This window comes from Haliotis rubra, unplaced genomic scaffold (assembly GCF_003918875.1).
Source record: "Haliotis rubra isolate DU_JTF1 unplaced genomic scaffold, ASM391887v1 Scf410, whole genome shotgun sequence".
Lineage (NCBI taxonomy): Eukaryota > Metazoa > Mollusca > Gastropoda > Lepetellida > Haliotidae > Haliotis > Haliotis rubra.
The window spans coordinates 932723-959398 of NW_025767092.1; the positions used below are offsets into that span (position 1 = coordinate 932723).

The window sequence follows — 26676 nt, forward strand, 5'->3', positions numbered from 1 at the left end:
CCTGTTAGTCACCTCTTCCAACAAGCATGATTTGCTGAAGATCAATTCTAATTCGGATCTGCAGAGGCCCAACCAGTAAGTACTAAGGTTTCTACACTCTCGGTCGAGATTTGTACACAAGAATACGTAAGTTAATGTTGTATTTCTAAGCCGTCAGCAATATTCCAGCTATAATTTAATCAACTGACACATCACTGAGGCCCGGGCTATTGCACCCAGGAGGTCTGGTTAGAAAAAAGTTCTTTGTGTGGTAATGTCCAGTTCCTACAATCTCATATTTATACTCAGGATCACGTACATTACTGTTACACCAAACATTAATACATAGAGAATCTCATCCAAGTGTCCACTGATATCAAGATAAAGTTTAAAATATCCGAGGTTTGCCGAGGATGTTTTTACTTTCATCAATGAGTGTTGATATATTTGATATCAGTAGACACGAGGGAGAGATTCTTCAAAAATCACGCTTCATTAGTTTTTACTGACAGTAGACGTGCAGTGCATCATGTCATAGCATTGTGTAGCCATTAATCTGTTGACGTCATGGCATTGTGAATTATGCAATTGATGCCGTCAGGGCATTGTACAAAATCTACTGTCAAAACGTTATCTCCTGGGAGAAGGCGTTTGATCTCACACAAGCAATATCTCCAGCTGGAAGACAGTTTTGGATGATAATTATAGGATACAAAACTTGTTCCTTGATATGAAAGGGGAACGAGTTTTGTATCCTATTTATTACCCACGTTCTAAAAAATTAAAATATCGTGAAAATAAAGCAATATTTTGCTTTCCTATACAGAACCGCACAATGCGGATTAATACATCATATTGGTGATTTGAATTTCAACTGCTTCACTCCAGGAAAATGTACGCTGCGTAGAGGCAATGTAGTTACGTTAAATAGTCAAGAAAATAACAAATTATGACAGCATCAAGTTCCGGAATTTAGTTTCAAATGCAATAATGTAATTCATCAAAACACTTGTAAAGTGTAAACGTGTTTAACGTGACCTAAATCTCGCCGGAACGTCAGTCGGCCATCACTGTCGGGCTAGTCGTTACGTTAAGAACTGTTCACAAACAACCAGATAAAAGGAAGCATTAGGACCGGCACACACAACAGCAGAAGCCGAATGTGAATAACAGGGAACCGTATGTCTTAAATAGTTGTGGTCAATGTTTTTCATCGGAGGACGAGTCACTGTAAATAATACGGCGCCGCTTGGCGGAGGACGCCAGCGACGCCTGCTCGGCTTGCAATTCCCACGTGTCGAGATTCGATGTTTATGTTGAAGACTCCACCGTACACTGGGCCTAAAAACACACTGCCTACAACCTCGAATGAAGACGATTTCAAGTCTATTGTGTCCTGACTCTGAGAAGTGTTTTAACCCCTATAGAGAAACCACGGGAGGCATGGCAGCGGCAGTAGAACACGTTTTGTGTGCGGCGCTCCTGTATCTCGATCATTGCCTCTGTCAGCCGCGTCCACTTGTCCTCCCGCACAAAACAAGTTAAATACAGAAACATTTTAATGGTTTACATATTTATTGACAAACAAATAAGAAATAATGGCAACAAATTTATTACTCTGTTTATACTCATAACTGTATACTGTATACATAACTCTAAAATTTCGAAGTCATCAGCTTATTGGCAGCCACATTCCATCTGAGGTCATCTGTACAACCCGTGTACAGTGTCACGTGACAGATTAGACAGGGTGTTCGGTTCGTACACCCTGGCAAATCCGCCTACATGGTTTCGTATCTTTTGACTGTTGACCAATCAGAATTCGACAAATTTATCATAAGGGTAATAAAGCCACGTGTTACTCACTTGGTACTTTGGTTTACCGGCCACTGACGAAATAACACGGCGTGGAGCGTCATCGCCAGCAAAGCCGGCTTTACACATCCCGGATCCGTTGTCAATGACGACAGCCGGGATTTCATCGTCGTTGGACATGGTGTTGATGAACGGAACGTCGTGGCCGAGATGTCTGCAACGTAGCAACATGCATACTTTACATAGGCTAGAATGTCATGTGTGTTTCTATGAGAGCAGATCTTCGGTTTGGAAGAGTGAGAGATGGAATATTGTTCAAGGCGGCATTAAGTAACACTCAAGCGTTATCTTGGTGCACTTAAAATGTTTATACCACCATAGCAAGTTAAGTATGGTACGTGTGTGTTTACCTTATAAGCGTTTACTGACTGACTGACTGAGTTTGGTTTTACGCCGCTTTTAGCAATATTCAAGCAACATCACGGCGGGGGACACCAGAAATGGGTTTCACACATTGTACCCATGTGGGGATTCGAACCCGGGTCTTCGGCGTGACGAGCCAACGCTTTAACCATTAGGCTACCCCACCGCTCTATAAGCGTTTAAATGAGTAGAGATATTCTGTCTTGAGTGTTACAGCTATGTGGCGGGGTCAGTAAATAATCGAGTCTGGACCAAACAATCCAGTGATTAACAGCATGAGCATCGATCTGTGCAATTGGGATACGATGACATGTGTAACTTAGTCAGCGAATCTGACCACCCGATCCCGTTAGTCACCTCTTACGAAGCATGGGTTGCTGAAAAACAATTCTAACCATGATCTTCACGGGTCAGTGAGTGAGTTGATGTTTTTTAACATTATATCATCAATGATCCACAGATTTAGGGTAGAATGACACGCAGTCTGTCAAATGTCAGCGTCTAATCACTAGAAACCCTGCATTTCAATATATCAACTTCTGGTACAATAAACTAAGTTTATATAACGAACACGCTTATCACAATCTGCTTCTTTAGCCCCTGTCACTTTTCCTTGTCACTTGCATAATGAGCTCGAGTGTAGCGGTAGAATTTTCTTAAAAATTCATTTCTTCGCCGATCTCGTTCAAATTTGAAATATAGGTTAACCATAGCATATAAAAACAATACACGATTGCAAAAGTCTAGATTTTTATTTTAAAAATTATTGTAGAAACAGTGATTCGAACCCCTGTGCTGAGGAGCTCAAACACGACAAAACATCACTGAGGCTGATTCAAGGGAGACAGCTCCTTTATTATAGTCATTGTAGCACACAAACAGAGTGAGCAACTCACAGCCAGCACGTACTATGTCCAAACACTGCTTTCATTACAGGACAGACAAATATTCTTACCCATGAACCTGTTTACAGTTATTTTGAGTGAGTATGGTTCTACGCAGCTTCTGGCAATATCCATCAACACGAGAGCAGAGACTCAAGAAATGAGCTGCATATATTGTACACGTGTGAGGAATCTAACCCGGTTCTTGGACGAGCAGACGGTTTAATCACTAAGTTGTCCCATCGCCCAAATGAAAATATGGGCCTGGACACTATAGATTATGTAACTTTGTTTTGATTCTCTAGTAGATACTTTTGGGTGTTCATTTGGTCCTTACATATCTTTCCCATACATGTTCTGTACATACGCAATGATATGCACACACTATCAAACACATTTAATGTTTACTTTTCACATTAGTCAGAATGGTTCATGTTTACTATAAAATACAGAACACAAAAAAACACAAGGTTTTCCCTACCTCCAGTACTTTGCGACCAACTGTATCCGGTATCACTACACCCAGATAAGTAGCTGGGACTATATTAAAGTATTTATATCATGTCGAGGCGGCCAGTTGATAACTCCGAGTCTTCGCCATGTAAGGAAGTGCTGGCTCTATGCAGATGACTCCGATTGACTGTAAGCCAAAACAGTATGAATAAGTAAGTGACAAAATTAGCTGCTGATGCAAAGAAATGCCCCCTCACCATAAGGATAAGCCCTAGTGATGCGCCTAGTGTGTACACACGACAGACAATTAATCAAAACCTCCTCATGATTGGATTGTTATGATTACATTAAATAGGAATTCCTTACAGTAAACTGGACTGCAGTTCTGTACCACCAAAGACAAGTGTTGATCGAGTGATTGTACAGTTGTGGTGAAACACAACCCGGAAATAACATCTGTTTATTTCAGTACATCAAGAAATGAGAGTTACCTCCCTTGCTCTGTATCATCTCGTTTCGCTGGGTGAGAAGCAATCCGCTAAGCGCTCGGTCGAATAAAGAAAGGCCCCAAGCATATTGTAATGGAGCTTACATGTACCGATAAGTTATGTTTGCGTGAGCAAATTCTCCTTAACTGGATTATTATGAAGGGATATTGGTGATAATCCTTACTATTATTCCTTGGTCTGTAGATCTATAACGAAAGTCAGACCCGTCGTCAGAGTGTTGATCAAGTGCATTGGAGCAGCTCTGCGCGACTCGGTACATATAAAGAACTATTAATAGCGAGGACGACAAGAAATGAGAGTTACCTCCCTTACTACGTTCAATCTCTCCACAAATCCCGTGTTGCAAAGAATCACATTCGGAATTTCAAATTATTCCCAAATGTTTGGACAAATCAGCTCATTTAAGAAAAGCATTTTTTTGTGACAGACACTTAATATTTGGTACACTATATACATAAAAAACACAAGTAAAACCCCAACGAAGTGGTCCGGCGGATATAATAGATTCGTCCTTGTAAGATACATAGGTACAACTAGATGTGTACTCAGCTCCGTGACCATATATAGACAGATCTGTGTGCGAGACAAAAAGGCTGTCGTTATCAGATGATGAAATTAACACGTGTACTTTACCCCGTTGCCAAATATGGACGCAGTTGATGAGATATCTGGATGGAATCCGAACTATGGCTTCAACTGTACTGTCAAACATAATACAATTATTATATTGTATGTATGTGCTTTATATGTCATAATGTCGTACACAAGTGTCAGCGGTGTCTGGGATTGGATTCTTTGCCCTTTGTATTTGATTTAGATAGTTCGTTATAACCCGTTTAGTTTTGTAATAAACAATTTGTGTTAAAAGCCTTTGAATATTTAAAGGAAATTGTGCCATGTTGTTGCAACCAACTACTTATTATCCGTGAAAATAGAAAAATAAAGAAACCCTAATTTAGATTTTGTTGATAAAATACCGATCAACGGCCACAGGTACTGTACTGATTAGGACATGGTCGAAATAAATATCCTTATATTGTAAATAATAAATTCATCAAAGAAGGTTTTAATATTGAACAAAGAACAGCTTGATCAATGGAATGAGGTCAATATTCTCAGATTAAATGAAACCACTTCAGCATGAGATTGTGTATATATTCTACAATGAATTTGAGGCATACACTGTTACACTATTTGTCGTGTACACTTGTCAGAGAGATGTCAGTCTCGTAAAAAAAATACCAGCTGAGCAGATTGTCCATGGGAGTTGCCGACATAAGCAGGTAGTTAGCCAGGTAGTTGTTCATCTGCAGCTGCTTTACATTTTTAAGCTTATTTTTTATAGTGTATATTTCATATCAAGGTTAAAATTAATCAAAATCAGAATATGAATATACCAAGAAAACATTCAATTTTCAGCCTTTAAAATTGTTTTGTACTGACAACGTGTACTGACAGCCGGGATGCAGCGGGAAGTGCGCGTACAGACACAAGTCAGAGGGCATCAGGGTGTAAGATTGACCTACCAAGCCGTCGGATTATTTGCTCTTACTCACGTAGTATTACTGCGGCAATAGTACCACTTAATCTTTTTAAGCGACTACGACACGTGTTTCTAGAGCTCCAGACTAACAACTAAAGTACTGTCGGAAATAGAAAAAAATGTATTTTCTCATTTATCTCTACAATGTATGTAGTTGATATGTGCAAGTGTGAAATATCTGTTAAACTAAGTTCGGCCTAACTAGAAGTCTCAGTGGTAGGGACATACGAAACGTAGAAAAAGGACTTTACTGAGGAGAGATTAGTGCAGAAATGAGCAATGCGTTTTCTTCGAAGTCCAAAGCGATTTATTTGGAACAGACCATGGCTTTATGCAAATTAGTGTGCGACGATATTGTATTACAAAGGACTCTTTTTAAATGCCCAATTTGATTTCAGACGTAGCTTCATTATAAACGATAGCTGGCGTAAAAAATAATAACTTTCATGCTGAAACTATTAAGGATGTAGCCATGGGCGGATCCAGGAATTTTAAAAGGGTGGGTTCAGGGGGTTCGAACCCCCCCATTGGCTCCGCCAACGCAAAAATTCTTCAAAATCTTCAATGTGGTCCTAAGTCTTTTTCAGGGGGGGGGAGCGAACCCCCCAGCCCCCACGCACCCTCTGGATCCGCCAATGGTAGCTACCATGGAGTCTCACTGTCACTTTGAAAACAAACAGATAGGAGGGTTCGTCTCAAAAGCAAAACCTGGACGGGTGTCGCAGACGATCGTTGGGGGTCGGGCTGGGGATAGAGATATCAGCTAAGATAAGATAATCCTTTAGGGCAATTATACTGGGGAAGTACGCGGCATGTCATAACAATTTCCAAATAATATCCAGTCCTGTCGATCTTCGCGATCGGGTGGTCATGCCACCTTATACATCCAATACGATGCGTTTCGTAAGATGATAATCAATAGATGAGGCATAGTCAACACACATGAAAAAGCACAAAATATCTTTGAGATGACCCCTTGTGCCTGTAGGCAGCACGTGCATTTCATGCCAGGTGAGTCGACGGTCCGTCGTCATACCTGGCTGAGCGACCTAATTGCCATCTATAGTCTGATCTATTGTTTTCAGCAGCTATTCGTATTTTTTCTAAGTTTTGCCCGATTTTACGAGTAAACATGCTTTTCTGGATATTCTGTTACGCATCCCACTGAATGCCAAGTTAGGCCGAAGTGGGTTATTTCGACATTTGCTATTTGCAGTTGTGTAAATTTTAGGGATATAGAGTAACAGCCTAAAAACAGGGTTTTTTTCTATTTCCGACAGTACTTTAGTCTCTGAAATGAACATATATTTTATATAACAGAAAAAAGTTCATAGTATATAAAAATGAAATATAATGAAAAGGAGCCCAGAGACTTTCTTCATTTTCAGAAAGCTGTAGAAATCTATAGACTTGCCACATTTTCCAGACTTGCGTGGACTTTATTGGATATATTTGATTCAGGGTCTGTATGACTGACTGACTGAGTTTGGTTTTACGCCGCTTTTAGCAATATTCCAGCAACATCACGGCGGGGACACCAGAAATGGGCTTCACACATTGTACCCATGTGGGGATTCGAACCCGGGTCTTCGGCGTGACGAGCCAACGCTTTAACCACTAGGCTACCCCACCGCCCCTGGGGTCTGTATGAGAGACTAGAAGAGTGCCAGAGGTGTTTCAAATCGGATCAACACTTTCTGACTAGGACTGCTGCGCTTTCGCTTGAAAATCAAATTTACAGCACCGGATATATTCTTGGATAACCTAGCTCTCGATTCAAAAGACACTTACGATTATCTTTCATAATCGACACGACAGATGTGTATTACTCCTGTTCCTGTCTCTCAAATGCCAGTCTTATAGAACCTAACGAGGGACGTATAAATGCACACTTATCCCGAATAATTCTGCTGCAACAAAATCGTGTATTACCGTAGATCATAATATAGGTCAAACTCAGATATGTTTGTGGGGCGGTGGGGTGGTCTAATCTTTAAAGAACCCGCTCGTCACGCTGAAGAACCGGGTTCGATTCCCCACATGGGTACAATGTGTGAAACCCATTTCTGGTGTCCTCCGAAGTGATACTGCTGGAATATTGCTAAAAGTGGCGTAAAACCGCACTCACTCACTCAGATATGTTTGCATATTTCTCATTCATGTGTACTTCAAAGTGCTTGTCTTGTCATAAAAATGACACTGTATATATCAAAGTATGATATTTCTCAGCATTACACAGAAACTATGTCTCGAATTCATCTCACTAAAGATGTGAAATTGCCAATGTGACATATCCGTGGAGAACAGCTCTTCTGTTCGTGAAGGTGTCAGTCAACCAGTATAGACTTCGTTTTTTCTTTCGGACGTCAGTCACCCACGACCCGCCTGATATGTAATTTTCAGCTTCAATTTTCAACCCTGTCCCACCCTTCATTAAAGAGTAGAAAATGTAAGGATATCAACTTCTCTATTGAGGGAGACACAGCGTTTCGGAGTATATTCTTGCTCATTTAACAGTTGAATTCACTACTGCAAAAGGTCTCACTACGCCAAAGGGTCGCGTTCCTCACAATACAGAAATTGATATCCATAAATTCCACACACCACCCATTCATGTGAATCACTTGTAATTGCCTTTCAAAGATTTTTCCACTCTTCATTACATCGGACATTTCGTATCTAATTCATGCATCGCAGTAATAAACAAAAACGTTGTTATTTCATGAAGAATTGTGTATAACTATTATTCTAATTCAACTTAGTATGTAACACGAGTTCTGATTGGTCAATGCTATAAATTTCCGACCGTATAATCAGCATACGGTCGCAATTTGAAAACCGATTCACCGAAACCTTTGAATGTATCCCTACACTATTGGGGTAACGCTGTTTCGCAGGACATTGTCATTTGCAGAAGCCATTGGTCAATTAACTCCCCTATCCAGCTAAAATGGGTGGAATTTGTGTTAAAAAAGACAAAACAGTATCATAAATTTAATTTTAAGTTCAAACAACTTACTCGCAACGGGCTGTTGACCCAACACTGTTAGATCATGAAACAAGGTTTATGACGTCATTATGGAGCGTGACGTCACCTGCTATGACGTCATTTGACAACAGAACTGATAATGGCCCGTAGTTGAGGAATCAGCGGGGCGCTCATTTCTGTAACTAGAGGGCGGTTTCATCATAATACCGTCCATTTTATCTATAATACTATGATCTATTCATCATTGTCAAATTTAGTCTGTGTGCACATAATAAACGTGTGTAGTTTGAAAAGGGAACTACTTTCTCTGGCGATGGTGTAAGTTGAAGGAGTGATATGATTAACCTTTGACCTAGAGGAACTTTGACCTGGTTTAAATAATGAATTTCTTTCACGAAAAAACAGCGTAAAACGAGTTGAATTAGAATGGGGATAACTGTACTGTGTTTGACGAATTGGGGACGTATACCGGTGGTTATATAGCCGCAAATTTAGTTATATCGGCGACGCGTAAGCGGAGCCGATATAACGTTAAATTTGCGGCTATATATATGCGGCCCTAATTGCAACTCTTATTATTACAAATTGAAAAAATCAATCCTTCAAAAAGACTCGTTTACCTCAAACTAAAAGCATATACAACAAATAATATAATTCACAGGAGAACAGACAGTATATACACACCACAGGACACAGGTTCACAAAATAATTTATAACATGTCAAGTACTTGTATGCATAGTCTTCTTCTTCCTCCATGGAGATAAAAGGTTCACTGGTCAATATCATATATACGGTACATATTGACTAAAGAGATTCGAATAATGATGGTCTCCACTACAGTGATATGGTATTAGATACATTCACTATTTTCTTTGTTCAAGTCTCCAGTTCACCATCAATGGGTCTCCTATTGTTAGTGTTGACTCAATGAGTCAGTGAGTAGACTGAAGAAGCCCTAACAATGAGCTCTTCATGTGCAGGTCACAAACTTGTCCGATGCTCACAAACACATGTACTTCCTGTGGACCGAATGCTTTCAGAGGATCAAACAGAATTTCATGTTCACCTCACAGGCACTTTACAGCACAGGCCCTCGTGTCTTTGCGAGGATTCAAGATTTTTAAAAAATACATAAAAAATTGAGATGACCCGCCAACTCGAAATGCTTCACAATACAATACGTCATTATGCATTGTACTTTGAAGCAGTTCAAATTGGGGGTCATCTCAAAAACAATATTTTTTTAACCCTTAGTCGTCGCAGAGACACGAGGGCCTGTGCTTTACAGACCTCCTGTGGACCTTAAAACCACTCAGTGCTGACCTCACGAACACGTATGCGGACCGCAAACACAAATTCCTTGGACACTTGGACCTATCATAACTAATACCCGTAGATATTGCAAACACTTTCTGTGGACCATATAAATACGTCATGTGGTCCTCACAAACACCTCCTGTGAACTACCTTAGGTCCAAATTCGTCGTACTCTTGCTTTGTGACCCACATTTGCTGAAAAGTTGAAAGCGAGGCTAAGATTGAGCCGCCAATCCAAACTGAGTACTTCCGTTCAGGTAGAGCAACCACTTTCACGATCGTAGTTTTCGGCACAAGTTTAGCCAGTTCCTTCGTCAGCCGCTCAGTTATACCTGGAATGTAAAGAACAAAACCTTGATGACGATCGCCCCTGGTTTCTGTAAGTTCAATTTTAAAGACGGTTTCTTTTCGCAGCCAAATCCATTCACTATATAAATACTGTAGGATAGGTCTAAGGCTTGGGCGTTAACAATATATAAAATATAACTGAGGATATTGGGCTCTCCTGGCCAAATAATTTTCATTGCATAATCCTGGCAAAAGACGCTTGATCATCAGTGACCTTTGATAGAACAGCTCACTATTCTATTTTTACTTTATTTTCTCACTGACTTTTGATAACATAGCCAGGAAGCCATAGTATCAATTCCGCAGACAAAATCGTTGTTGATGAAAATCATGTTACTTCATGCGAGTGAAATAACATAATTGTTTATGTTATTTCATCGAAAAAGATTGTAGATTTTCAGATACACATATAAATTATTGTCTAACCACCCGATCCCGCTAGTCTTCTCTTACGACAAGCATGGGTTGCTGAAAATCAGTTCTAACCCGGATCGTCACGGTCCGAATACATATAGCTCAGTTATGACTGACTGACTGACTGAGTTTGGTTTTACGCCGCTTTTAGCAATATTCCAGCAACATCACGGCGGGGGACACCAGAAATGGGCTTCACACATTGTGCCCATGTGGGGATTCGAACCCGGGTCTTCGGCGGGACAGCTCAGTTATGACCATTACTAACCAGGGAACATGGTCGAGCCTCCAGACAGGATGAAGTTGGTGCACATGTGCTTCCTGATGTCAATATCGCATTTCTTTAAGGTCTTGATAATCATCCTGTGGATACCTCGACTCTCCAGGCCTGGAAGGAAGCATCATTGGGGGAATTCATACTCAACACAAATCAGACATGCTTTGGGAATTTCCATCAATAGGTTGTGATGTTAAACGTGATGGGGCTGCTAATACTGAGTGAGTGAGTAAGTTTAGTTTTACGCCGCACTCAGCAATATTCCAGCTATATGGCGGCGGGCTGTACATACTCGGGCTGTACATACTCGAGTCTGGTCCAGACAATCCAGGGATCAATGGCATGAACATCGATCTACGCAATTGGGATACCATGACATGTGTCAACCCATTCAGCGAGCCTGACCACCCGATCCAGTTGGTTGCCTCTTACGACAAGCATGGGTTACTGAAGATCAATTCTAACCCGGATCTTCACAGGTAATACTGAACTGCACTCAGCAATATTCCAGCTATATGACAGCGGTCTGTAAATAATCGAGTCTGGACAAGACAATCCCGTGATCAAAAGCATGGGCATTGTGATACGATGACATGTGTCAGCTAGCCTGACCACCTGATCCCGTCAGTCACCTCTCACGACAAGTGAGTGAGTGAGTTTAGTTTTACGCCGCACTCAGCAATATTCCAGCTATATGGCGGCGGTCTGTAAATAATCGAGTCTGGACCAGACAATCCAGTGATCAACAGCATGAGCATCGATCATCTGAGCAATTGGGAACCAATGACATGTGTCAACCAAGTCAGCGAGCCTGACCACCCGATCCCGTTAGTCGCCTCTTACGACAAGCATAGTCGCCTTTTGTGGCAAGCATGGGTTGCTGAAGATCAATTCTACCCCGGAACTTCACGGGTCTCTCACGACAAGCATGGGTTGCGGAACACAGGTTCTAACCCGGATTTGCACGGATGTATAAAAGACATATTACTATTAGTAGCATTACATATTACTCTAGTCTATTTGTAAATGTTTACATTTTCAGCTAAATTCGCTTTCAAAACAGTCAATTGTTTTAGTTTCATCATGATTAATATATATTTATGTCTACCACATATTATCATTTGTATGACATGGTACGAATATCACTTCAACACTTGACAGGGGCAAATGTATTCATGACGTTTACCCCACAGACCCTCGTGTCTTTGCGAGGAGAACAGATGTATAAAAAAACATAAAACATTTGCGATAATCCCCGACTCGAAATGCTTCACAGTACAATACATTATGATGTATAATTACACTGAGTAGCATTTCGTGTCGGGTGTCATCTAAAAAAAATATATTTAGTTTAATCTTTAATCTTCGCAAAACACGAGGGCCTGTGGTTTACCCAGCATTCTTGGATTGAACAGACACTCTGGAGCACGGAACCTCTCGTTTCCGATTGTTACCACATTCCCGTCTGGAAGCTCGTAATCTTTTTCAAGTGCGGAAGACTCGTCAGCTGCTTTCATCTCCGCCTTGAAGTCCAGTGGAACATAGCAGAGTTTCTCCTTGATGTCTCGCACTATCTCGAACTCGGCTGAAAAAGCAACACATTCAGTGAGTAGAATTCGTGTTGTGGCAGTATTTTCAAGGTCAGACAGCTGTCGCTGTTCTATAACATATATAATCATCGCGTCAATAAATGATAAAAGCAAATTCACGGATATTGTGAACACTTTCAGGGTATGTTTCAAAACCATATTCTTGGAAAAATCTGCAGATATAAGTACAGAGAGGTGTAAATAGGAACATAGACTGATACGCAGACTAGGGCCCTGGGCCTAGATTTTCGAAGGTCTCTTAGCGCTAAGATAGTCTTAAGTTAATGCATGGCACTTACGACTATCTTAGCGCTAAGAGAGCTTCGAAAATCTAGGCCCTGTTTCACAAAGCTATCCTGACGCTACGACCGTCATACCTCCTATACTGGGCCTAGATTGTCGTTATAGTCATAACTTAATGTTATTGTATGGCACTTACGACCATCTTAACAATAGGAGAGCTTCGAAAATCTAGGTTCAGGTGTATCGTAACATGGACTTGCGACAGTCGCAGCGCTGCGATAGCTTTGTGAAACGGGGCCCTGATTGACAGATGGTCACACATTAGCTATGTACAGTTGGTACACATGTTCCTCGTGAGGAGCCTGGTAGCCAGGGATCGCCATTACCTCACGCTTACGTAATAATGGCGGCTAAAGTTTACAAAACAAAACAACACATATTCGTCGTTAGAAAACTGAATTTGGTAAATTTATTAGATTTTGTCAATGTGTTTTCAAACTGGTGATCCCTGTATGATGCTATTATATGGACTGGGCGGTCAGGCTAAATAACTCCGCCTCGACAACGAGGACGCTGTTCATTAACAGTGGTTGGCTTACGTTGTCCGGACTTGATTGTATGCAGCCAGCAGTAATATGGGATACTCCTAACGGAGGCGCTTGAAACACCCTCAGTCGTACATAGAGAATGAGTATGGTTTTGCGCTGCAGAACGACAGACAACAGAACACAGGCATATAGTCATATGTTGTGGAAGCGTGACAACACACCTGATGTATTAGTCAAGTCGTATCCTCTCTCCTGTAGAATCCTGCTGAGGTAGGACGTTATGTTGTGGCCTGCAAGATTCAATCTCCGGATAGCGTGTGGCAGAGCGTAACCTGGGAATGAGAGAGTAATCAGTACTCAAGACACAAGAAAATAAATAAAATTGATTAATACCTTTTAAAGATAATAATGTATGTCCAAGCATGTCCCAACTTTGAGTGTAATACTATTCGAAACACGAAGATGTATTTGAATTTAAGAAAGCCACATCAGGTTATACATCAGATATTGCACTCAAAGTGCAGTTTCAATAGGGAACACACATATGCCAAGTGATTGATTGGGTGAAGTTTTACGCCGCTTTCAGCAATATCACGTCATGGGACACCAGAACTGGGCTCCTCACATTGTACCCATGTGGGGAATTGAGCTCGGGTCTTCCGTGTGACCAGCGAACACTTTTACCACAAGGCTCACCTACCGCTCCTACGAACAGGCCAAGGAACTATAGTGTTCGTCTCGAGTGTTCAGTACCTTCATATATGGGCACGGCGTGCGTGACACCATCTCCACAATCCAGCAAAATCCCACCGCCACGACCCGAGGCGTATAGCGACAACACCGCCTGTATACTGACGTAGAAGCCTGGGACTTCGAATTTCTCGAACTGAATCTGCAATAAGGAGGGAATAAATTTCAGCGATATCACAGCTGTATTATGGTTGCCATCTATGTCGGGTCCCCTCCCTCCCTTGCGCGAGGGTCTCACCTCCATCATTTTCTCTCTGTTACGTTTGGGGTTCAGGGGCGCCTCCGTCATGAGTACCGGCTGTTCCGTAGTGTCTACTCTGAGGTCGTTGTAGTAGACGTGATGCCAGATATCTTCCATGGCGTCCCAGTTGGTGACGATGCCGTTGTGTATGGGATATTTCATACTGAGCACACCCCGCTTCATCTGTGCTTCATCTCCAACGTACTCCTTTGGAAACCCCCCAACCATGCATGTCTGCAAGACACATCAGCATCTGTAATGGCTTGGTTGTACGGTAAATTGTGTACACTAGAATGCCTTAGTTATGTTCTGACGAGCATGGATAATTTTCCAGCTAGTTTACGACTGCTTAAAAGCAGTGTGCGAAATAACCACTGACCCACTATCCCGTGGCTGGTAAAAATGCAATCGGGCCAGTAAATACCTACAGTCTCTGGCCCGACTGGCTTGTGACATTTCATAGAGGCATTTTGTAAATATATCACTCTCTCCGACTTGTTAAGTTAATACACTTTTAAATCATGCAAGATTATGGCCTGATAAAAATGTTATCAGGCCATAAGATGAAACTCATATTAGCAGCTCAATGATGAAACCGTGTCTACATTCAAATTTCGGGCTAGTGAATTATTTTGTGGGCTATTAACTTTCAGGCATAGCTAGCCCAAGTGGCTAGCAAAATTTGGAAACTATTTCACACACTGCTTATAAGTAGGTGAGGTGAAATGGGGTTTAACGTCATACTTAAGAATATTTCGCTCATATGACAACGTGCATGTGTGGCTGTTTGTACTAGCCCAAGCTTAAGCTGTTTTTTAGTTGACGCAGTTATGCATGAATACCCTACTCCGACACAATATACTGACTCCGAGCCGACCAGTCCTCCAAACGCTCATGATATGTTTCCTAACAAGCTGAAAAATACTGTCCTTCTACGGGAATCGGGACAAGCAGGTGAGAAACATATCAAAATCATGTAGGGTTGCTGAAAAAAAGACAGTTTTCAGAAACATCAAGGTAGACGTGAAATTGTTTGACTGCATTTAGACAATAGGTACATGTCATTAAGACTCTTGAAGTAATACCAAGAAACTCAACATGATACAACTGTGACAAAATACATGCTTTTTCACACATTTGGATGCAGATACAAAAAGATAAGTCGTGAAAATAGTCTGTGTTATGATCTAACACCGTTCATCTCCGAAATCATCATCTTCGAACTGTCAAGCAGAAAGGTGAAGAATAAACCTGTTTTCTGAGATGAGATGATGTCCCCCGCACACAAAATAGCTGTTAGTGGGTACAGATAGCTGTTAGTGGGGTCTGTAAGAAGTCTGAGACAAAGTTATCAATGGAAAAGGTGAAAGACTTTTTTATTACCCATATATGGGAAGGAGGACACAGGGTGGTATTTATCCTGTATCTTGGGAGGTTACACCTTCTGATGAACGTTGATTGGCTGTTTCAGAAAATAAAACATCCAATCAACGCGTCGGGATATGGACATTCCCCACACCGAGGGTTTCTTATAGTGAATGTTGTTTTCATTTCAACGCTGTTTAGATCTAAAACTGATATGGGTTATAAAAACAAAAGCCACCTTGTGGTGGTGAATGGCAGAATGTCTTTCACTCGTTATATAAATCATGTAATTCGCTCGCCAAGGCTCGAGAATTACGTAATTAATATAACTCGAGAACAGATAATCAGTCATTCCCGTTACTCGTTAGCTATTGTTTAAATCATTCTCCATGATGGCTGTCTTTTCTCCCTATTTGTGACCTCTCTTTCGCGTCAAGCCCAAGGACAAAAGGGACCACAGCACTCAAATGGTACACGCCAAGATATTTCTGGGGTGGGTGGAGAATAGATTGGTCCCTGCTCTGCCTGCTAAATCCCTTATTATCATGGACAACGCACCATATCACAGAGTGTATAAGTTACTCACATCGTACTTTGGTTTACCAATCAGAGATGGAATAACACAACGTGGGGCGTCATCCCCAGCAAAGCCGGCCTTACACATCCCGGATCCGTTGTCAATGACGATAGCCTCGGTATCTTCTGACATGGTGCAGATGAACTGACTGTCGTCGTAGAACGGTCTGTAACATAGCAATTTAAGTACTATATATGGTCCAGCTGTTCTCGTGGACGGAGGGACAGAATGATCGCATGGATGCACTGTTAAAATATTCAAGCTTGATATTAGCAGGCTGTCGAAACATTGATGGTCGTTGTTTGGTTTATGGACCGGAAGAGACCTTTCTTCTAAATAACCGTAGTCGAGCCAATGTGTCGAGGGCGTGTCCTTTTGTACATCTAGGAATTAACAAAGGATTAGTGAAGACAATGTTAATGAGTTTTCACAAGGAGGCAATCCGGATTATACGTTTTAAAGAGCGCAGGACAAGCAGAAAATTGACCCCATTGTGTCGAAAAAAGATTTTTTAGGAATACAAAATGTAACAATATTCAAATATAGAAACAATTTTGAACTTAATTAACATGGTGTTTTTTCACGTGCTAACTCCACTTTTCACATACACACTATAAACACTTAGCATTTCACATACACACTACACATACACACTTAGCATTTCACATACAAACTTTAATGCACTCTTCACATAATAATAATTGATTTATAGAGCGCCTATTTCCAAAATGGTATTGCTCAATGGCGCTTTAAAGAGAAAAGACTGTAGACAATGTCTGTGGAAATGAAAGTTTGAAAAGATGAGATGATATAGACACTTCACATTTCAAATAGGCACTTCACATTTCACATACACACTTCATATTTCACGTACAATTTATATTTCACATACACTCTTCACTCTTCACATACACACTTCACATTTCACACACACATTTCACATACACTCTTCACATACACACTTCACATACACAGTCCACATTTCACATACACTCTTCACATACACACTTCACATTTCACATACACAGTCCACATTTCACATACACGATACACTCTTCACATACACACTTCACATTTCACATACACAGTCCACATTTCACATACACACTTCATATTTCACGTACAATTCATATTTCACATACACTCTTCACTCTTCACATACACACTTCACATTTCACACACACACTTCACATTCCACATACACAGTCCACATTTTTTAATCCAGAAAAACATGCACACCAAAATGACAGCTATCCCGTATACAGATACGGGCACTATAGACAGCGTGACTATATCGAGATTCCCCATTAAATAAACCACCTGGATCCATCGATATCTTTCACTATATATAGTATGCGCATTACATAACCAGAGCACTGCATTATACGGTAAGCGTCACATTCAGGGGCGTAGCTATCATTATAAGAAAAAGCCCGGGCTTACACATGATTTTTACTAAAACGGTTGGACAAGCCCTCAATACTATCTAAATATAAAGATTTGCAACCTATCGGGCTTACACGAAAAAAATGGCTTGCAAACAGCCTGACACTGTGTTACGTTCTTAAGTCAGCTGACAAGAAATACAACGTTTTCCTTACCTCCAATATTAAGCGATATATCCACAAATATGTAGCTATTTATAACACGAGGTGACGCTCCATCGATTACTGCTCGACATGAAAGGCTGTGACAACTGTTTTACAGACGACCCTGGGTGACTGTAAGCAAGAAAGTACTGCGTTACCGTGAATGGGTAATATTAGAACGTGATGAGATGAGCCGCTGCGCGACTAATAGATTTACAAAAATGCTCGCTCGTCATAACGATCGGCCAAAGCCTCACCCGAGCAAAGGGTTTACAAGCACAGGAATACGTTATCGCTATATAGCGGAAACATAGACCATAGATCTACACACATAGTCCATGTGTTACCTACATGGCGATAACGGGTTCCTGTGTTCACAAGACAAGTACGCTACTGGTGTTTATGATTAGATTGTTATGGATGTACTATATAATAACTCTTACGGTACATGGGGCTCTGTGGCCGTTTGTCGAAGTGCAGAAGATCAAGTGTGTTGCCCAACCCGGAAATTCTGTTTACATGGAAGGGCGTGAAGAAATTAGAGTTACCTCCCTTAGATTACACTCCACCTCGTTGCTCGAATGATTCATTCAATCGAAGCAGGGAGAATAACATTTGGAAATTGGAAGTTATTCGGAATTGACCAGATAAATCAATACATATTATGTAACCATGACAACATATACATTAATATACACAAATACATAAAATTAATGTTGGATTCATACCATACATACAACACGAGACAAAAAGCGGTAATTAAGGCGGATAGTTCAAATCGATACTCTCAGTCAGCTATAACTTACTTGTAAAGTGTCACTGTGATATTGCCATATACAGTCATGAGTACACGTTTGGCGATATACAAATTCACACGTCTATTCCACCACGTTTCCAAATATGGGCATAGTTAACAGAATGGAATCCCGACTGCACATAAGCATATACTAACAGGAGCAGTACGTGTCACTGTGTCAACACTGAAATAAGAGTGTGGTGCATACAGCTCTTTGAGAAAGGTGGGGTGCACACGTCGTTTTCACGAGAGTTCCAATGTTCATTTAATAAACTTTCAGGACAAAAGGGAGGGGTGCGCACCCCTGCACCACCCCTCTGGATCCGCCTATGGCAGTGTGATATCCTTTGGTACTATCTGGAATTTCCGTGTTGTGTACAAATTATGATACCTCAAGTACTAATTTAATACGATACATAGAATTAAATAAGTCTTTTCTGATAATTTGTCGGATATCGGTAGGGTAAATGTTTATGTACTGATAAAATTATTCTATAGGCAAAACGAATACAGTAAAATACCTTTATAACGAACTCCAAAGGACCACTGAAATTAGTGCGCTATATCCGTAGTTCGCTATTCACTTTTTTATATGATATTATAAGGTTTATTCGGGACTTTTAAAACAGTTTGCTATAGCCGTCAGTTCGTTATATCCGTGTTCGTTATAAAAGTATTCTACTGTATTTCTAAATGGGTTATGTTCATTAGCTGTATTCGACAGTTTTCAATGTACGGCCTATGTACAGGGCCCTAATGGTGAATCGGATGGTCACATGAGATATATATGGCAGCTTTTACAAGTGTGATTGAAAATGACCGTCTAGGATACAATTATAACTACCTAAAAATGAAATGTTGTTTTGAAAAACATAAGAAAATACAAATGCACTGGTAGGGAACTTGGTTACAGTGAGAGTGGAGTCTTTGTGATTTTTGCGACAGAAACTTTATGATTTGTGACAGAGTCTTTGCAATGATATGCATTATAATAAAATAAAATGGTAATTATAGCTTTACTTTGTGGTATCAAAGACTATAAGTTTCCTAATCAAATCACAATATCATCTGGCAACTTAATACTTTATAGCATAGATATAATTTTTATCATAATTTGCAGTGAAAGTCATATTTGATGATAAATATGAGTAAAACATCAAAATTCACAGCCCTAGAAGAACTAAATATTCACAACGAATTATGTCAAATTTTCCAGATGAAATTGTGTCATATACATCAATATTTCAACATCAGTTTCACTAAAATAATATTATAGAAATGTCACAGAGTCTTTAACAGTGGTAACGGATAATTTGAGATTGAAAGATGATGGTAACGGAAAATTCCTATTATTTTGTGTTCATTCACGATAAGGCAGTAAGTTGTTCTGTTGTATATAAACAAATCATTAGCCAATAAATGGTGTGGATCATGTAATTTCAAATCGCCCAAAATGAACAAGTCATGAAATAAGATGATTTCTTTATTATTTCTTGGGAAATTTTGTGTGCATCATGTACAGTTCTCCAGTCTATACATTTGAATGAGTGCCTGCAAGTGATTGTAAGTCTTAACAGCATTACTTTATGGCGCGTGGTCCTGTGCTCAAAGCTCAGGTCACAAATCGGTGAAGTTAAGCAGCGTCGAGCTCGGGAGAGTCATTGATGGGTGACCGTGTTTGGCAGCTTGACTCCTGAGAGTTTCTAGGACTTGAGTCCTGCCCCACAACGAAGCACATGTGACACATGTGGTCTCACCTTAGGCAAGTGAGTTTGTTCAAAATTGTCTCTGTTCACCCAACAGGAAAATGGGTACCCGGTGGAAAAAAGTCATATGACTATAACCTTCTAGCGCCTAACAGGCAGCTTGGGTTATCCGGGGTAATAATGTGCTGTGCCTTGATTGTTAGCGCTATGAGCATACCTAGTGTGGAGTTTGGCGCTATATAAATAGACACATTATTATTGTTATTATTACATCTCGAAATGGAACACATACAAATTGATAGTACAAAACCCCATTCACAATATGTAACTCACACAGTCTGTACAAAAATAATTATTTTCAGAAGAAGACAATTTAGTCAATGTTCATGATGAATTTGATGATGATTGTGATCTACACATTGTTGTATATAATGACTATTTGTCAATCGCAAATAGACTTCAAAATATAAAGTGTTGTCTCATGTAGCACAATATGTGAATAAAACACTACAGGCTTGAGGAACAGATTGTAGTTTTACACCCCTGCTCAAGTGGCGATTCATGGCTATTTTAACCTATAAGTGGAATTATTAGATTGGTTTTTACTGAACTATATATTTCCGGAATATTGAAGTAAATTTAAGCATAGAGAAAACTATGCCAAATAGGAAGATATGACAGGTCCGCCTTACAGCAATATTTATGCCAGGAGATTTTCAACCAAAGTGAACCAATTCTGCAGGATTGTATTATAAATAATTCACGCAAACTTCATACGATTAAAAGCATCATCACATTATACCACTTTGCGATGTTCTAGTCATTATTATCCTGACATGGATCAGTTGAGAGACGAAGTATGAAAATTTTATATTGAGTGTAAATCACCTCGAATTATACATCATCATTCAGATGATCTTTAGACACAACAAATACATTAATAGAAACGTACAATTCCGATTCATGAACAAGATTTTACAAATTATGTCCCGTCAATTCCAGTTTTGAGATTGTGAATTATCTGTGACCATGAATGAATTTTCTGTCCCAGCAATTTCATAATTACAAATTTTCTGTCACTTAGAGCAATTCAGTCTTTTAGATATGTCTTCTTCTCGCTGATAAAACAACACATGTTTCATTATAATGGGCGATAAGCCCAATCAGAATGCTGACTTTGCATGTTACAATAATGTATTCAATCATTTTTTTAAACAAAAGTGTATCAATTCACTATAAAAGAAGTATGAAAATCTGAACAATTTATGACTTTACATGATTATCAAAGGTTTTCAGAGTAATATAATTATATTCGTTCCTGAAGGAACATAGCAATGAGGTAAACGCGAAATTAATTCCCTTATAAAGTTGATTTTGGACTTCTACAGGACATTTATTGCACCTTACCCTCGCCTTCACAAAGACTCTTTCACAAATCATAAAGTTTCTGTCGCTAAACTCACAAAGACTCCATTCTCACTGTAACCAAGTTCCCTACCAGTGAAATGTGTAGTCAGAAATGAGCAACCGTGCAGCCATCGACGTCTATTTGACACCGTTTGTTAATCCCGGGCGGTCGAGTGATAATAGACTGGGATTGTGTGTGAACTGATACTCTGAATAGTATTCCAGTTTCCTCATGCGTATTTGCCTTCAGTCCCTGCTAAGTCCCTGAACATATATCATTCCCAGAGAAACAAGTGGCTCCGTCTAGATTGAAAAGGAGCCCAAGTGAGATGGGGAATTCGACTGTAGGTGACTGGTCTATTAAATTGTAAAAGAGGTGCATTAGTTTTTTTCAGACAAGAACAAAGAAATGTACAATGAACATAGACGAACATTTATTTACGTCACATAGCGTGTATACATTATAGGTTTATGTGTCAAATGTACAGATGAGATTATTTGTGATAATTATGCGAGTTTAATTTTACGCCGCACTCAGCAATATTCCAGCTATATGGCGACGGTCTGTAAATTAACGAGTCTGGACCAGACAATCCAGTGATCAACAGCATGATCATCTATCGGCGCAATTGGGATACGATGACATGTGTTAACCAAGTCAGCGATTTGTGATATGTACACATGGATTGAAGTGATATCCTCTACACAAGGCGTAATAAAAATATAATTATATACCGATGTACATAAGAAAGTACACACTTGGTGTTTTGGGACTATTCAACCCCCAAAACATAAATATTTTGCAACCAATGTTGTAACTGGGTACGATATCTGTAGTGTTTTGGAAACACTTGTACAATGTTTGTGACAAGGCAGAATCAAAACACTTGTTCAATATTAATGCCGTTTTTAAGAAAATATTTTACCGAAGAATATTTTACGGTCAGTTTATATTAAGATAGAATCAGGTACGTCAACATATACACATAATATGTATATATACACAATGTTCAGTAACATCAGCTTATATTGGAAATGGCACCCTAAAGGTGACACATTAAGGATCTACATTCATATTGCATTGTAGTCTCAACCAGCGGAACAAACAAATCATCTATTATATCGGTATCACAGTCCAGTCATTGTGGTTGCAGTTGCAGATATTTAGGAACGCATCATTTCCATTCTTCAAGACGTTTACAACTATGATGGTGAAACCCACAAGTATGGGTATGGTGCTGACAATCCAAGAAACACAGTTCGGGCGAATCGAGATTTCTTAATTCATGAGTTTCATTCCCAGCACAACTCAGCACTTTTGGGGCGTCTTGAAGGCCTGTTCCACCCTGGTCCCCACCAGTCAAAGATTTGTAGCACGTTTCGTCAATGCCAACTGCCTGTCACAACATGACACTCAGAAACACTTCCTGTGAACAATGCTTGGTCCAGATTCATCATACTCCTGCTTGGAGATCCACATTTGTTGAAAGGTTGAAAGCGAGGCCAAGATGGAGCCGCCGATCCACACCGAGTACTTCCGCTCAGGTGGAGAAATAACCTTGACCTTGATTGTAGACGGTACGATGGCACTCAGTTCCTTCACCATACGGTCTGCCAGACCTGTAAAATAACAGCGTTATTATTTGCACAAAATGTGACAATCATGAATGAGAACAATTTACAATGCAAAGGGGTGAAATGCTACAGAATCGATTACAGTGCATTTTGTCCATGAATAACCATGTCTAATCCCAGACACGGCCATTGCCTTGGCAGCTACAGCAAGAGCTCACCTGGATACATTGTTGATCCTCCTGACAGAACCACGTTGCTGTACAGATCCTTCCTGATGTCAATGTCACAGTTCATCACCGAGCTGTTGACCATCTCGTGGATGCCTGTACTCTCCATACCTGGAGGGGAGAACATATGTATGAGAGAAGGTGTTGTGATTATATACTACTGTTTATTATATGTATCAAGGACCAGCGTCAAGTATACATGTTTATCACTGAACAATATCGATCATCGTCTGTGCTGATGACGATAAATGTTTAAAAAACACAAGTTCCGTTAGAACTGGATTATCCATCATCCTGTAACACTTACCCGTGAAGCTCGGCTGGAACAGACACTCCGGAGCTCGGAACCTCTCATTGCCGATAGTTATCACAGACCCGTCCGGCAGCTCGTATCCTTTCTCAATGGCGCTGGACTGTGCAGCTGACGCCATCTCTGACTCGAAGTCCAGGGGAACATAGCAGAGTTTCTCCTTGATGTCTCGCACTATCTCCTTCTCAGCTGCAAACACAACATTTCAAGTTGTCACAAACACGATACACGAAAAAATGACTGTAATCATATAATATTTATTGACAACTAACAAAATAGAATATCTGTGATGATATGGATCTTATGGCCTTACTGATGAATCAATATATGCCCAAAATAAATCTCTTATCAAGGCTGACCAAGAAAATTTAGTTGTTATGCGGCCTTCACAGGTAATGCTTAAAAGGCGGCCAAAGCACTATATTGTATTCTGTTAGTTAAGACGTACAGAGTTACGTCCCTTTATCCATCTGTGGAGACGTATAGAGTTACGTCCCTCAGTTCACTCTTGCTCCTGTGACCGCGTCTCTCTCGAGCGGCGTGCGTTGTGTACGGTGATGAATAAAATCGTTTGAGAAGACAATCCGTGTCCTGTGGATGTGAGAAGTGCAATACACAAAAGGTGACGTTTCTACCTTAGTGGTGGTGAGGTCAAGAACAATCTGTGGCAAATATACGTTTAAATGGTTAAAAGGTGATGGCAGACACGTGCGGACCATTACAAGATATAAATGGTCACTCACATGATGTAGTAAAGTTGTATCCTCTCTCGTGAAGAATCCGGCTGAGGTAGGAGGTCAGGTGACGGCCAGCCAGGTCCATTCTCCGGACAGCGTGGGGCAGGGCGTAGCCTGAGATAATCACAAATTAGGTTATACAATAAGTATCGTGTCACTGACAGAAGAACGTGTTGTGTGGAACTTCAAACCTTGAGAATATGAAATAACACTTTGAAGTCTATTTTGAAATACCCGGATTTGTCTCACCTTCATATATGGGCACGACGTGCGAGACGCCATCTCCCGAGTCGAGGACGACGCCAGTGGTTCTCCCCGAGGCGTACAGCGACAACACCGCCTGGATGCTCACATAGAAGGCGGGAGTGTTGAATGTCTCAAACATGATCTGTAATAAGGAAACAATACTATCAGTGACACGATTGAGATATGTTATATGTCAAATGTTACATAAAAGTGTACGATTATTGCATCCTTAAGAAAACAGGTTACGTCATGAAAACGGTCTCATTGTCTTACCAACAACCATTTTCACAATCCCCAATTGTAATTGAATTTTCAAGCTGCATCAAGGAGATATGTGAATTATCTGGACCTGACAAACTTGTGGGTGACATCATGAACACCACTTCATGCAGCCGATGTGCGGTAACTGCTGTTTTGTAACGACGTGAACATCATGAATAGTCTCTATTAATCTTAGAGTATTTGACTTAGAAGTTAGAAGTATACCCTGAAATCTCAATAAAGTTAACCTGCGGTTGATGACATTATATGTTTAATAGTGAGACCTCCCCATAGTCTGGTCATTGTAACAACGTGACCCCTACCTGCACCATCTTCTCTCTGTTAGACTTGGGGTTGAGTGGTGCCTCCGTCAGAAGTACTGGGTGCTCCTCGGGTGCTACTCTCAGCTCGTTGTAGTAGGTGTGATGCCACACACGTTCCATGTCGTCCCAGTTGTTGACGATGCCGTTCTCAACGGGATATTTCAGACTGAGGATACCTCTCTTACTCTGTGCCTCGTCCCCGATGTAGCAGTCCTTGGTTCCCATCCCGGCCATGTAGACCTGTAGGAGTGATTGCAGTGGAATTTCGAGGCATATTGTTAGTATGCGCACATGACAATCAATCCCCAGACAGTAATTTCACAAGCACGTTTTCAGTGCCGAATGCAATTGAAAGCATACTTAATATGTATTGAAAAGGACAACATTCCTTACCTGGGATAAAATAATCAGTTGGCTGAATATCCAGAGGATTATCTGGGAATTGTATTACCTAATTTAACTGGTTTCACTGTATAAACGTTATATAACATGACACTGAGATATATCTTAGGTATTGCGCATAGTTCCATCGTAAGTTGGTAAGGCGTTGTTTTGTTTGGCTTTAACTTAAACATATGGCTTAAATATCTAGTTTTGAAAGTATAGCATACTAAATCTATTACAAATAATTATTGCCATGTGTACGGCCTATCAAAATACATGCTACATCGGGAAATGTTCACATATACTATTGTGTCAAACTATATTCTATTAAAACAAACAAACATACGGTAAAACTACAATCTTTAAATTTAGACATCGTGTACTCACGTCGTACTTGGGTCTACCAATGACAGCTGGAAACACAGCACGTGGGGCGTCATCCCCAGCAAAGCCGGCTTTACACATCCCAGATCCGTTGTCAATGACAACAGCAGCAATATCTGTATCGTACTCAGACATGATGTATAGATGGTTGTACTGTTTGTCTTGGTGGAACTTCTGAAATATAGTGATCGAGTTACTAACGCTAGAGTGAGTGGGTGAGTGAGTTAGTTTTACGCCGCACTCAGCAATATTCCAGCTATATGGCGGCGGTCTGTAAATAATCGAGTCTGGACCAGACAATCCAGTGATCAATAGCATGAGCATCGATCTGCGCTACTAACACTAGAAACTGAGAGTAAATGCAATACCAATTTACGAAATGACACCAGTATATATCGTGTTATATTTATGATGCATAATTGTCATATATCACTTTAAACCAATATTCTGATATTTATGGCAGCGC

At 40.3% G+C, this 26676-nt stretch overlaps 2 protein-coding genes across 2 annotated transcripts in view; both read right to left on the reverse strand.

Moving 5' to 3' along the window:
- Positions 1-18380, reverse strand: part of LOC124288052 (actin-1-like) — a 33050-nt gene extending 14670 nt beyond the window's left edge. The window contains exons 1-7 of the mRNA XM_046724622.1: positions 18298-18380; positions 16275-16431; positions 14321-14557; positions 14086-14224; positions 13554-13664; positions 12346-12537; positions 11001-11063 (exon numbers count right to left, since the gene is read on the reverse strand). Coding sequence (XP_046580578.1) covers positions 11001-11063; positions 12346-12537; positions 13554-13664; positions 14086-14224; positions 14321-14557; positions 16275-16397 — 865 coding nt within the window. The 5' untranslated portion in view covers positions 16398-16431; positions 18298-18380. The remainder of the gene's footprint in view (positions 1-11000; positions 11064-12345; positions 12538-13553; positions 13665-14085; positions 14225-14320; positions 14558-16274; positions 16432-18297) is intronic.
- Positions 18381-22180: 3800 nt separating this feature from the next.
- LOC124288066 (actin-5-like) lies at positions 22181-26372 on the reverse strand. Its single transcript, XM_046724635.1, has 7 exons — positions 26214-26372; positions 25443-25682; positions 24862-25000; positions 24619-24726; positions 23873-24064; positions 23557-23676; positions 22181-23383 (listed from the first exon to the last, which is right to left on the reverse strand). Exons 1-7 carry the CDS (start codon positions 26343-26345, stop codon positions 23178-23180), a joined length of 1137 nt encoding a protein of 378 aa, XP_046580591.1. The 5' UTR covers positions 26346-26372; the 3' UTR covers positions 22181-23177.
- Between the last annotated feature and the right edge of the window lie 304 nt (positions 26373-26676).

What these genes read in the sequence shown, in the direction of transcription:
- LOC124288066 (XM_046724635.1), bottom strand. Translation starts at nt 26,345, where the DNA reads ATGTCTGAGTACGATACAGATATTGCTGCTGTTGTCATTGACAACGGA. An exon ending in ACAGAGAGAAGATGGTGCAG is followed by an intron (nt 25,001 to 25,442) that starts GTAGGGGTCACG and finishes TCCTTATTACAG; the next exon opens with ATCATGTTTGAGACATTCAA. An exon ending in GTTCCAGCCGAGCTTCACGG is followed by an intron (nt 23,677 to 23,872) that starts GTAAGTGTTACA and finishes TCTCCCCTCCAG; the next exon opens with GTATGGAGAGTACAGGCATC.